Source organism: Bos javanicus, chromosome 3, assembly GCF_032452875.1.
Source record: "Bos javanicus breed banteng chromosome 3, ARS-OSU_banteng_1.0, whole genome shotgun sequence".
Lineage (NCBI taxonomy): Eukaryota > Metazoa > Chordata > Mammalia > Artiodactyla > Bovidae > Bos > Bos javanicus.
Genome location: NC_083870.1, coordinates 46,357,764 through 46,372,504, shown reverse-complemented (window position 1 = coordinate 46,372,504; position 14,741 = coordinate 46,357,764). Strand labels below are relative to the sequence as shown.

Below are 14,741 nucleotides of genomic sequence, written 5' to 3'. Positions count from 1 at the left end.
TAGCTTCTGAGCATAGGATTTCAGAAGGAGTAGGACAGGGGGTTAACCTACTAGTCAGGGAGCTCCAAGAGGAGGAAGAGAGAACATTTCAGCCCAGGATAATGGCAAAGGCTCTGAGGTGCACGTGTGTTGGAGGAGTAAAAGAAGGCCATTGGGGTCTGGAATGTAAAGAACAAACCCAAGGGGACACCAGAGAATGGCCAGGTACCAGACCATACAGGTCAAGTTAAGAGTTTTACACGGTCAGAAAGCTAGCGGGAAGACTGTGGTTGATTGGAAGCAAAGAGATTAATGGGGCTTTCAGATTAGGATGGTAGCAACTCATATTGAGGGCTTCCCAGGTGGCACGAGTGGTAAAGAACCTGCCTGCCCATGCAGGTTAGATAGAAGAGCAGGTTTGATCCTTGGGTTGGGAAGATCCCCTGGAGGAGGACAAGGCCCCCCACTCCACTATTCTTGTGTGGAAAATCCCATGGACAGAGGAGCCTGGCAGCCTGCAGTTCATAGGGTCACACAGAGTCGGACATCACTGAAATGACTTAGCATACACAAACGCAATGCATATTGAGCCACACCTAATTTATATGTCTCCTCAAATTTGGTGGCCTTACTTGCCACCCAAGCTTTTGCCACTAGCTTAAAAAAGAACCTTGGTCCCTGTTGCTGTCCTCAGCTTTCCTGTCATTGCCAGCTCTCATAGCTCCCTCAGGATGAGAGCAGGACTCGCCACTGAATGTGTCAGAGTGGGAGCTCCAGGAGGGCCAGTGCTCTCAACATGCTGTGGGATTTGGCTTCTGAAGCAGTTGCTTAAGGAGGGAGGGACATGCAGCCCAAATGTGCAGAGAAAGTAAACCTTTGGGGTATAAAGTGTGACGAGTGAGAGAGAAGAAACAGAAGGAACCAGTAGATGTGTCCTTCACTCGTCTTCTTCTCTAAACTGTTGTGAGGCAGGATGATCCCACACAGCCCTCCCATCCCACATGGCTGAGCAATTGGCTCCATCTCCTTGTGAAGTGGCAGCTAGCTCTGGAACACACCACGCTCCATCTGCTTTCCCTTCTTCCCATTGCCTTCACTCCCCTCACACCCCCCTTAATCTTATTGCTTTGGAATTGAATCCTTCAGTGAAGCATCTTCACATTAATTTTGACTCAGGCTCTGTTTTCTAAGCTAACACACATTAAGAAAGAAATGGATTCCAAATCTATTCAAATGAGTTCAAGATCTATTTAAGATCTACTATGGGGTATGGTTCAATTTGGTATACACATTTAAAGTGTGAACATGTCTACCTAGCTGAGGCTATACCTTATTCACCTTTGTTTTGGATGGCCAGGGACTCTGCAAATAGTAAGTGCTTCAGAGATCTTCCCTCCATGGAATTGGAATAGTTTATCAATGTCCCAGAAAATTAGGATAGCATGTGATCAGATACCTGAACCAAAGAAATTGAGCAGAGCCTAACAATGCTACTAATTTGACACCAAGCTATAAAAACTTTTCTGGAGGCTGCTTCTGTTTTATGGTGCTCAAAAAACAAGACAAATTAAAACCAGGTTGAGGAATAAGACATTAAAAGTATGTGTATTCTAGAGAGTTAGAGTGAAAAAGAAAGTTTGGTTCAACATGGTTCTATTTCCAAGAATATGCATGTGAAAAAAATGATATATTGCATGCACACTGACTTTTAAAAACAGCATCTGGTAGATTTTACCATAGTTTAAGAATGTACTAGGTTCCTGGTTTTTTAACCACCCCCCAACATGGCCTTAAATGTTTATTCAAAATAATACAATAAAATGTTAGTCTCCAATGAAGTAAATAATAATGGTCCCTTCTTGTCCAAATTTTAATTCTGATATAGAGTTTCTCTCTCAATCTCTATTTTTTCATATTTTTGTACAAATGGATCTACTCTGCTATTACACACATTCATTTCTGTTTTCAGATATAACAGTAAAGAGCTGATAGCAAGATTTTCTGAATTCCCTGTTGTGCAATTCAAGAATTAATCTACTCTGTGGAGAGGAACTTCATGAATTTAAAGTATATCCATCATCATATTAAGTGATTTGCTGAACTTAAAAGCAATGGCTTGTAGAACAGCTGGTATGTTCTCTCAGATTCCTACCCTTCATTATCACCACCCCCAAACAAATGTACATTGTAAGTAGTATAGTAACTTTGGCTTGAACACTTTTGTTTTTGTTGATTTGTTTTAATGTGGGCTCTTCCATTGTAAGAAAATCTGTTTTAATCTGTTGTGAAGCATGTGTTCACAGAAACAAAACCAAATACTGACTCTACAAAGCTTTATTGGGTGCCTACCATATGAGCTATGGTGGAACCATCCTGCCTATTGCTTCCCTCCAGGGAAATATGAAGACCTGGGGATAGTTCCTTCCTGTGTTATGCCCTGAGCTGGTCCATATTTCAAAGATTAGAGGGAACTTTTTTTAATTGACACACTTCAAGATTGAACTCCTTGATATACAAATTGCTCTTCTGTTGAGAGATCTAACAGACTATTTTGACTGAATGGAAGGCATATCTTTTTCCTTTTCTTTCTTTCAAACATATTTTCCTTTTTTTCTTCCTTCCCCTTTTACTTTGATTGATTGCTAATGAGAAGCTACAAAATAATATTGAATAAAACCTCAGTTAAAGAATTAGATATAGAGTGTGAGAAATATGGAATGTATCTTTAAGCTGTATCTTTATACATATATAAAAGCTTTTGACTTTTTAAAAGTAAAATTGGCTTATTTAAAAATTAAGGCTTATTATTGACAAAAATACTTTCAGTATTTTATTCTACAGAAGGCAGAAGAGCAAGTAGTGTGATAAAGCCATTCATCATAGTCAGCTTTAAATTGGCAAAACTCATGCCAAACCTGGGCTCTGTGGAAAATTTCACGGTCAATTAGGTAAATACATGTGTAAAATGGACCCAGCAACAAAGATCACGAAGCCAATTACTGATCATATTTAATTTCATCTAAGTCCCAGAAACAATTTTTGCCCTCACAGATCTAAGATATCCAAATAAACTGTACAATCACAATTTTTAAATGCTATAGAAAGCTTTATAACATTTCATAAGGCAGAGCTGTTAGTTCATAATTATTATTAGGTTTAGTCTTCACTTCTTAGAGGTTTTCAAGAAACCCCAGCTACAGTGTTTTTCGTGATAGAACAATGGACATAAGTACACAATTTTAAGTATGTATTTTTCTATTTGAAATAGAAATTTGAGGCACATGGTTAGTTGTTTGCATTTGTGCAAGATTCAATTTATATTATAGAAAACTCGCTGACTAGTGTTCCATTCAGGAGCATTCTGTCCTACCATTTTATGCATGTCTGTATTCAAACTAGTATAGTATTAAATGAACCTTTTATATTTTAAATATTCAAGAGCTTTATATTCAAAATTTCTTTTCTTGCTGTCAAACTAGCTTGCCTAAAGGCAAGGTAAGATCAAGTTAGACTCTCAAAGGTAGAATTAAATTTTATCATGGCATCCATCATAATATACAGTTTGCTTAATATGCAAATAAAGAGTATATGGAGTCAAAGAATAAAGGATTTTTAGGCAGTGTGTGAAATCCAAGGGACTACTTTTATAGAATAGATTCCTTTTAAATTTACATTTCCATCATTTTAATGAAAACACAGGGTAAACAAATTGTAATAGAAATGTTTTAAGTTACCATTTTTCACTCAATTTTTCTTCTACAGGGTTATTTTTCATGACAGCTCTTTATTTAAAACTAATAAAAATAGAAGAGAAGAAATAAAATAAATATAAAGAAATCATTACCTCAGCCTTTCTGGAGAGTTCCATCCAGTCATTTCTGTTGTAACTGCACATGATGCTAGCAATCACAATCTTTAAAAAGAGAAAGGAAAGAAAATTAGTTCAAATAGTTATGTCTTTATACACAGGGGTCTATGATATTTACATATATATGTTTATAATGGTAAATTATATCATAAAAATTAGTTTTCCATCTGCTGAAAGAAATCAGTAAAGTACAGCATGGAATTATAGTGAAGCAAAGGATAAGATCTGGGGCTTCAGACTTAGGTTAGAGACTTTCTCATTTACTATCTTTGAATGCTTGAGCAAGTTACTTAACTTCCCAATCCTCAGCATTCTCATTTTTCAAATGGAGATAATAATACTGACTTAGCCAACATCAAAAAGTGATAGTGATTACATGAATTTGCGTATGCAAAAAGAGTTGTTTAAGTTATCCAATGATGTAGTGCATGTGTACTCAGTCATGTCCAACTCTTTGTGACCCCATGGACTGCAGCCCAGCAGGCTCCTTTGTCCATGGGATTTTTCAGGCAGGAATACTGGAGCAGGTTGCCATTTCCCACTCCAGGAGATCTTCCTGACCCAGGGAATGAACCCTGGTCTTCTGCATCTCCTGAAATGGTAGGCAGATTCTTTATCACTGAGCCACCTGGGAAGCCCATAATGACGTAGAAATATTTATTAACGTAATTACTGGTATAGCTAAAAGGTTTCAAGATATGGAAAGGAAATAAATTAGTGTCTTCTTCAATCACATCTTATTATAGTATGGATAATTACACCTTACATATTCAGAGTGAATTACAGTTTTAAAGTTTGCTAAATGTTGATTATTTAACTACAGTATTACAATATAATGGAGGCTTCATAGAGTAGTAGTTACTAGTATCTGCTCTGAAGCCAGAATGTCTAGATTAGAGTTCAGACTCTATCACTAACTGTGTGGTGCTGGACAAGACATTTAATTTCCTCATTGGTTAAACATGGATAACACTACAATCTACTTGCTGCTGTTGTGTCTGACTCTTTTGCAACCCCATGAACTATAGCCCACCAGGCTCCTCTGTTTGTGGAATTTCCTGGACCAGAATACTCGAGTGGTTGTCATTTCTTTCTCCAGAGGATTTTCCTGACCTAAGGATAGAACCCATGTCTCCTGCATTGGCAGGTCCTTTACCACTGAGTCACCAGGGAAACCCACTATCTACTTAGAAAAGTAACAATCAAATTGCTAAGAGTTTATGACTCTAATAATGTACTAGGTAATGCTTTAATGGATTTTATCCTATTAACTTACTTAATTGTTCTCAAATGATTCTCCCCATTTTACAGATGAAGAAGCTGAGGTACTGAGACATAAAGGTTACAGAGCTAATGAAAAGCAGAGCCAGGACTCAGACCCAAAAATTTAACTAAGAATCTGTGCTTTTAACCATTATTTTTTGCAGGCCTAATGTAAATATTCAGTATATGTCAGTAATTACTTTCTATTATTACCATTTAAAGACTATGAGATCAGGACATAAAGTCTGTGCCAAATCTGAAGCCACAGAGTCTAGTAGAAGAGTCCGCTAAAAGCCACTGGGCTCTCACCACATACAGCTTTTTTTTTTTTTTTTAATATGTCAAAAAAAACAAAACAAAGATGTGACAAACAAGTCAGATGAATGCTTTTATCAAGAAAAGAAAGAAAATAAGCTATAATCATACGGGAGAGAGTTCTGAATACCAGAGCTCTAAATACTGAATAAGCCTGTCCTTAACGTTGGGTCAATTTTTTCCTGATAGACTATAATCCTCCATGGGTACCTGGACTGCTCTGCACCATTCATCATTTTATCTACAATAACCAGCATGATGTTTGGCACATAGTAGAATTGATTGAATAAATGTACGAGGTCACTAAAGGTTTAAGAACAGAGAGTTGCATTTTCAGTTTATCCTTTTAAGATTAAGCAGAAATGAACACCATGAGTTAGAGAAGGGAAAAAATAAACAATTGGTGAAAACTTTTGGCAAATTATTATTGTATGATTCAGAGAGAAGAGTGAGCAGAACAGTTGTGAATGCTGGTCTTGGTGACAGAGAAAGGGTCAGATGTCAAAATACACAGAAACTGTGTGTATTAAGATTGAAAAAGAAGAATCAGGAGATCTGAGAAGCTGACTGTGAGTGACTGAGAAAATCTTACAACTTTAGTCAGACAAAAGTAAGATGATGCTGAGAAAAAAGGAAGCCAGGAGAAACAGTGTATTCAAACAGATTCCTATTAGAGAGAGGAACAAACAGAGAAAAGTAAAAGTAGATGATGACTAGAGGAGGAAAAGTAAGAATGCATGATTGTTTTTTACTGAGTTTAGGATTCAACTTTTGTGTAGCTTTTAAGAACTGGGGAGGAAAAAAAAAATGTAAGAATGACCCTTGGCCTTTTCTATACGGGCTGAAAAAAAGTGAAAGGTCAACTTCTAAACTTGCCCATCTACAAGCAAGAAAGGGTCACCAGAGTAATTATGCCTCTTCAATACACTCTGCCATTTTCACATGCTATAAAATCTTGATGTTATTCTGCCCCACCCTCCAGTTAGAAAACAGAGCAGGGAGGAATTCCCCAGAGAGGCAACCAGACCTTCAAGGACTACACTATTACCTCCTCTTGAGTATTCCTTGCACGGGGGACTTCATTTGAAATGAAAACCAATTGGGATGAAGGCTGGGGGCAAGTGGACAGATTCTACTGTCCTCAGTGGCCTCGAGTTCAAGTCAACAAATACACCTTTCTTTTATTTTTTAAAATTTATTTTAATGGGAGGCTAATTACTTTACAATATTGTAGTGGTTTTTGCCATACATTGACAGGAATCAGCCATGGGTGTACATGTATATCCTGAACCCCACTCCCACCTCCCTCCCCATCCCATCCCTCTGGGTCATCCCAGTGCACCAGCCTGAGCGCCCTGTCTCATGCATCGAACCTGGACTGGTGATCTGTTTCACATATGATAATATATATGTTTCAAGGCTATTCTCTCAGATCATCCCACCCTCACCTTCTCCCACAGAGTCCAAAAGACCGTTCTATAAAGAAAGGTTAATCTAAGGATTTAGGGAAGGAGCAGACTCCCCAAGCTTGCTGGTAAAATGTCAAGAGCAAGGTTAGATCCAAAGATTCAGACTGAAAAAATGACTTTCTTATTAGATACTGATTCTGTGGTGAAAGAGACAAACAGTAGACCTAGGTTTTTAGGGAGTTCTGTTAGCCAAAACCAAGAAAAGACAGGCAAACACAAAAACCAAACTTGCTTCCAGTTATGGCAAAGTAACCCTCAAGTTTATACTCCCATATAAATATGAAGTGACTGCTATATCAGGATGGCATCCTCCTCCCGTGTCCCTTTCAGGTGCCACAGAGGACAAGAGGGAAGATCCTTCTAGTGGGGAGGATCCAGGTAGGCAGAGGGGCTGACCAAGAAAGCCACTTCCAAGAAATCAAGGTTTACTGGCCCTGACAACTGGATATGATAGATGTTCTCAAGTAGGGACTAACATAGTTCCTCTTTACTAAATGGTGATTTTGACAAAGCTGTTTTTTCTTCAAATATATATTGATTGTGCCTGGATTCGTTAGAATCATCATTCACCTTTTAAGTCCCCAGGATTATGAGGAGCTACATTTGAGCTTGATGGAGAGAAGTAAATAACACCCAGAGAACTGTCCTGAACATTGAGAACACTGGTGCCATCAAATGCCTAGGAACGCAGTGACTGGGTATGATTTGGGGCACACTGTCATTGGGGAGGGGTGGCCACAGGTGGGAGAGATAGATAATGCTGAGCAGACAGAAGTTTTGTGTGCTCTGAACAGCTAAGCACTACCCGGTTCTTCATTCCTCATCTTCAAAAAACAGGCTCTACCTTCTTACCCAAAAAGCTGGGAAAATATCTCCAACAGGGTTAATCATAGTAATCAGCTACTCTACTCTCATTAAAGTCCTTCAGCTGAACTGAGGAGATAAAAGACTTCTTTCCTCTTTGGTCCCTAAACTGGAATGGAGTGTGTTCATAGCAGCTAGTAATCACTGACTGATTCCTTACTTACCCAAGCCAACCCTCCCACTCCCACTCAAAGCTAGCTGCACTAGGATGAAAAAAGCAGAGACAGAGGAAAGTAGAGACGCAAGATGGAGACACGGTTCTGTCACTTTTAAGTCTGGTGTACCACTAGCATGCCTGTCCAAGTGAACCAGTAAACAGCACTTTTGACTTAAGGAAACTCAAGTTATATTCTGGTTTCTATCACTGACAGTCTTGACAATTACTACATGCAAAACTAAAATTGTCACTTTTAAAATAACTTCCTAAGCATTTTTTTCTGTCAAGTAAATTTAAGGGGAAAATAACTTTATACCTTATTTTTAAATGCTAAATTATCTAAGAAATCTAAATATCTTTATCTAAAATCAAGGGATGGTTCATGAAAATATATATTGACATTCTATTTCAGAGGAATAAAGATGACCCAAAATCATTTTATTCTTGATTAAAAGATATAAGCATTTTTCAAAAGGCCAGGCTAAAACACATCAACAGTAAAAGAACACTGAATAGAATTTAATCTTTCCTCGAGGATTGGAAAGCCCTTCCGTGATTTGCAGTGCCTGGTTTTTAATCAAACAAAGGAAGACAGGTTACTTTTTTCCTATGGAAAAAAAGAGTTAATGTATATTTCATATTGTGAAACATCATGAAAAGTTACTAGAAATGAATATCCAATGAAACATTTTTTTAAAAGAACAACATTTCCCTATATTTCATTTAATTTATGCCATTTCTAATGCTCCATTTTTATGGCTCATATTTTAAAACATTATTGGATGAGTTTATACATAAAAGCCAAATGCTATATAATGTTTTAACTAATCTTACATTTTATGAACATTTTAAGAGTCAAGTGAGAGATTCAAACCATATTAGTTAATCACTTAATATGGAAACTGAGTATCTACTGTAGTAGGCACTAAATGACATATAGAGGAGTTGAAGACACTGATTCAGAGTCTTTGATTATTCAACAATCAGTATTTCTTTGAGACCTATGTGCCAGTAACTCTGAAGTGATGAAGGAAATATAGGGAAAGTCCCTATATTTTTAAGAGGGGGAAAAAAGGCATTAAAGAATACATTATTTGAACTATTTTTGGGTCAAGATTTAAAAACAATACAGGCGAGCAAGATGGAGAATCACAGGGATGCATAAAGCCACATCAGATGATTTGGGTAAAAGCTGGCATTCCAGGTAGAGGAAACTGTAAGCAGGAACTCCGGAGGAGGAGTGATCATGATACACTTAAAAAATAGAAGGCCTTTGTCATTGGTGCTTCATGACAGGGCAAGAAGAGTGCAAAAGGAAATGAGAGGAGAAGGAAGCAATCATTTCTCTGGGAGCTGAAACCTGTGGGAGTTTTTTTTTTTTATAGGGGTAATGGGGCTTCCCTGGCAGCTCAGCGGTAAAGAATTCACCTGCCATGCAGGAGACACAGGAGATGCCAGTTCCATCCCTGGGTGGGGAAGATCCCTTGGAAAAGGGCATGGCTACCCACTCCAGTATTCTTGCCCAGAGAATCCCGTGTAGCCTGGTGGGCTACAGTCCATGGGGTCGCAGAGTAGACACAACTGAAATGACTGAGCACACAGGTATGCATGCATATGGGAGGTACCAGGAGACCACTGAAAGGTTTAAAAGAGGGTAATAAAATGATCTGATTTACGTTTTTAAAAGATGCTGGCTACTTTATAGGGAACAGAATGAGGGGGCTGTAGGGTAAAAGTGAAGAGTTCAGTTTAGTTGAAATAAGGTGACTTGTGTAATATTCATGGAAATGGCCAGACGTGGAAATCTGAGCCAGATAAGTCAATGGTTATTCTCAGGAGGTGAGAAAAAATAAGAAATTAAGGATGATCCCTAGATTATTGGCTTGAGCCACTGAATGGAACATAGATGCTTCACTGAGATGGGACAAAGCCTAGTCCAATTATAAGTCAGGAACTGTTAAGATGTTCAACTTTAATATATTACATATAAAGTATTTAGCAAACTATTGGGGCTTCCCTAGTGGCTCAGAGGATAAAGCATCTGCCTGCAATGCAGGAGACCGGGGTTCAATCCCTGGGTTGGGAAGATCCCCTGGAGAAGGAAATGGCAACCCATTCCAGTATTCTCGCCTAGAGAATTCCATGATGACATTAATTGTGACACTGGATACATGAGTATAGAAGTCACTAAAGAAGTTAGTCAAGGCTATGGTTTTTCCAATGGTCATGTATGGATGTAAGAGTTGGACTACAAAGAAAGCTGAGTGCCTAAGAATTTATGCTTTTGAACTGTGGTGTTGGAGAAAACTCTTGAGAGTCCCTTGGACTGCAAGGAGATCCAACCAGTCCATCCTAAAGGAGATCAGTCCTGGGTGTTCATTGGTAGGACTGATTTTGAAGCTGAGATTCCAATACTTTGGCCACGTGATGCAAACAGCTGACTCATTTGAAAAGACCCTGATGCTGGGAAAGATTGAGAGCAGGAGGAGAAGGGGACGACAGAGGATGAAATGGTTGGATGGCATCACCGACTCAATGGACATGGGTTTGGGTGAACTCCAGCAGTTGGTGATGGACAGGGAGGCCTGGTGTGCTGTGGTTCATGGGGTCTCAAAGAGTCGGACACAACTGAGTGACTGAACTGAACTGAACTGAAAGAAGTTAGGGTTGAAAGTGAATATTACAGAGACTCCAACATTAATGGTATTTAAAAGCCACCTGGCTTAGTGACTTTACAAACAGAATACAATAAAACAAGACAAAATGAAAGAGATGAGGATTGACCTAGAGTCACATTAAAATGTGGTGTCACAAATGCCAAGAGAGGGAAATGTCCCATAAAGAAAGGAGAAATTTATGAGGATGGATGCTTCTGAGAGCTGATGTAAGAAAACAGAGACCTGTCCACAGGATTTGGCAATACAGATGCCACTGGTAACCTTTACAAGAGAAATGTCAGGGAAGCAGGGAGGGCAGATAGTCAGACTAGACTGAATAAAGAGAACATGAAGGAGTTAGGGAAGTGATACACAAAGCGTTCTAATAGTTTTGGTGGGCTTGCTGAAAGAGAAATGAGGCAGTAAATGAAGGGCTATGGGAGGGCAAGTGAGAGTTTGTTCGTTTTTTTAATGGGCTATATATTACATATGTTTTTATACTGGTGGAAGTGACATGGAAAAGAGGAGGAAACTATTGAAAAGCCAAGAGGTGATGATGAATCTATCACATAAGTAGAGAATGTAAACTGTGCAAGGAGCACAGGCATTGTTTCCAGTCTAACAATATGGAAAGGTAGAGTAGACAGAAAACAGGAATGCATATAGTTCAGTTTACAGATTTGGTGTGGAAAAAGTGAAATTATCTTCCATGGTGTTTAGATTTTCTTTATCATATAACAGATGAGGTCTCCTACTGACAGTTAAGAGAAGTAGAGACAGGTTTAGAAGGATGAGAGGGAGATGAAAGTATTGACCTAGACATCTAAGAAAATGGGAACAAAAATTTACCAAGGGGTTATGGTAAGAACACTAGGCTGGAAAGGCAAAAATATTTAATCAGGACGTGTTTTTATAAAATGAAATTAGTAAAAGGACAGTATAATTTAGAAAATTAGTACAAAGAAAGCTCCCTTTACACAGCTGACCATAAAACAGGTTTTATAGATTACTTCAAAGTTGAAACTCATATTATCAAGATGTTTTTTGTTGCTTTGGTCACAAAAATTTGGTGCATTCCATAAAAGGGCATTCTTATATCTAATTCTGTTGTTGAGAGAATACTTTTAAATTGCAGTTTTACATAGTTTTGACATTCATTTTGACTAATGCATGTAGCTTAAAATTACAATGTGTAAACATTCAATTTCTATTAAACATTAATGTTCTAAAGCATATAAAATGCCAACTATAATAATTTATGAATCAGATTTTGTGTTGTTTCTGCCTGAAAAATACTTCATAGGTTAAAAAAAAAACAGGGCACTTACTCCACAGAAAGAAAAAATAGTGCTAAATGGCTTCAACTGTCATCCTTCAAAGCTTTTAAATTAAAGAATCACAATTTCTGGTCAAATTATTTTTATATAATTCATTTCTTTATGGAATAAAGAAAATGATTTTATTAAGCATTTTTTTTTTCAAGCTGAATGACAATGAAGTCTGCATGTCAGAAATTATGGTGAAGAACAATATAAAACTTCCAAGTTTTATCTTTGGCTGTCTTGTCAAATTTCCAAACATTTGCAGTCTATGCTTACAACACAGGTTGGAAATACTGTTTTGGTATCCTGTAATCATACTGTGAACTACAATGGAAATTTAGTCAATAGTTCAGCTGCAAGACAACCTAAAATTTTTAGTAGGGAAAAATAGGCAAAGTGCAAAGTGACAAAGGGGAACAGTGTAAATTACAAGTAGTCAACTTAGGTTTTCTCAAACAATTTAACAAAATCTTTCCTAACACTACGGGGATTATACTACATTGAAGAGGAAAAAATAACATGGGACATGTGATTTTCAGGCATTTAAACTAAAAAAAAAAAGTTCATTAAATATTAAATAATTGTACAACATTCAAATTGTAAATGTTCTTTATGCCATTATATGAATATAGTGAAAATGAGATAGGTACAATTTTCCTGGAATGTACACATTGAGAGAAGAACATTAAAAGTAAAACTCACAAGCTCTTCAAATTTTATATGGTTATTGTTAACTTAATGGTTGCAAATGAGAATAGTACTCTTAAAGTTCTCCTTTATATTATTTTAATATTTAGTGTTTTCTTTCTTTGCTTATTTTGGGACATACATATATCTCGCTTATACAACTATTTCTAATACGAAAAAGCCATGTTCAAAGTTACAAAATGTGCACATAGTTTTCATAGAGACATGTGTACCCCAATGTTCATCGCAGCACTGTTTATAATAGCCAGGACATGAAAGCAACCTAATGTCCATCAGCAGATGAATGGATAAGAAAGCTGGGGTACATATACACAATGGAGTATTACTCAGCCATTAAAAAGAATACATTTGAATCAGTGCTAATGAGGTGGATAAAACTGGAGCCTATTATACAGAGTGAAGTAAGCCAGAAAGAAAAACACCAATACAGTGCTTATGGATATATATGGAATGCATATATATGGAATTTAGAAAGATGGTAACGATAACCCTAGCAAGACAGCAAAAGAGACACAGATGTATAGAACAGTCTTTTGGACTCTGTGGGATAAGGTGAGGGTGGGATGATCTGAGAGAATAGCACTGAAATATGTATATTATCATATGTGAAACAGATAGCCAGTCCAGGTTCGATGCATGAGACAAGGTGCTCAGCGCTGGTGCACTGGGATGACCCAGAGGGATGGGATGGGGAGGGAAGATGGAGGGGTGTTCAGGATGGGGAACACATGTAAACCCATGGCTGATTCATGTCAATGTATGGCAAAAACCACTACATATTATAATTAGCCTCCAATTAAAATAAATTTAAAATAAAGCAATATGAGCCAAAAAAAGATAGGGGAAAAAAAAAGAAAATCAGAGACGTTTTCCACTAGTACAAGAAATAAACAACCACTGTAGACTACTCAGGAACTACAGTAACTGCTATTTTTTCTTCTTCTTTTGATCACTTATTACTGGTTTTTGGGCTTCCCTTGTGGCTCAGCTGGTAAAGAATCCACCTGCAATGTGGGAGACCTGGGTTCGATCCCTGGGTTGGGAAGATCCCCTGGAGAAGGGAAAGGCTACCCACTCCAGTATTCTGGCCTGGAGAATTGCATGGACTGTACAATACAAGGGGTCGCAAAGAGTCGGACACGTCTGACTGACTTTCACTTTCACTTTATTAGTTTTTTATCTAATTTCCATCCCCTTTGTATCTAGAAACTGATCTACCATTGGTCACCAGTTACAAAAATATCAGATACTTTTCAGCCCAAACCTTTACCAGAACTCTTTCCAGCACTGAGATGGTTAACCACCTCCAGCTTCCTGACTGAAACCCTCCTCATGTGGGCTCTTGAGATACATCCTTTTATCCTTCTTGTTCCTATTTTTGCTATTCCTTCTCAGGCTCTTCTGCCCTGAGCGTCTTTTACATGTTAACGTCCCCAGGTTGTACTCATGGTCCTCTTTTAGCATTGTTTCATGCACATCCCTTAGACATCATATTCACAATGATTTCAGATAATACCTATACGTAGAAACTTCAGAAATGCCTCCAATCTGTGTCTTTCTCCTGGGTATAAGAACAGCATATCCAACTGCCTTAAAGAACCTACATTCAACTTGCCCAAAATCAAACTTAAACTTCTCTACCTGGAATTTGCCTTCTCTCTCCATTAAATATGCTTATACTCTATGCTTTTGTTCCAAGTTAGAAAACTAGATTTTCTTTCTACATGTCTCTCACTGCCTACATCCAACTATTTCCAAATACTCTCTAGTACACAGGTTTTGAAATTTGCCTGAGCACTGAAATCATCTGGAGAGTTAAAAACATAACTCTTACATTTGTATGTAATTAGGCCCAGACATCAGTGTTCTCTCAAGGACCTCCAGGTAATTCTAACCTGCAGGAAAGTTTGAGAAGTATTGCTCTAATTTACTCCTCAAATATCTCTTCTAGGTGTCTCTGACTCTTTCATCATATCTGTTTTAGTTAAGATGTTCATGCTTGCTCCCCTGGATTACTGAAATATATTCCTATTAGTCTTCCCATCTCTGATACCAGGCTAAGCCATCTGCCAGATCTATCTAAAGAGACAAACCTGATCATATCACACTTCTGCTTCAAATCTGACTTCAAGATAAAAA

The 14,741-nt window shown here is 37.8% G+C and overlaps 1 protein-coding gene across 1 annotated transcript in view; it reads right to left on the bottom strand.

The window, feature by feature from the left end:
- DPYD (dihydropyrimidine dehydrogenase) overlaps positions 1–14,741 on the bottom strand; it is a 930,948-nt gene that overhangs the window by 322,715 nt on the left and 593,492 nt on the right. The window contains exon 15 of the mRNA XM_061411115.1: positions 3,824–3,892. Coding sequence (XP_061267099.1) covers positions 3,824–3,892 — 69 coding nt within the window. The remainder of the gene's footprint in view (positions 1–3,823; positions 3,893–14,741) is intronic.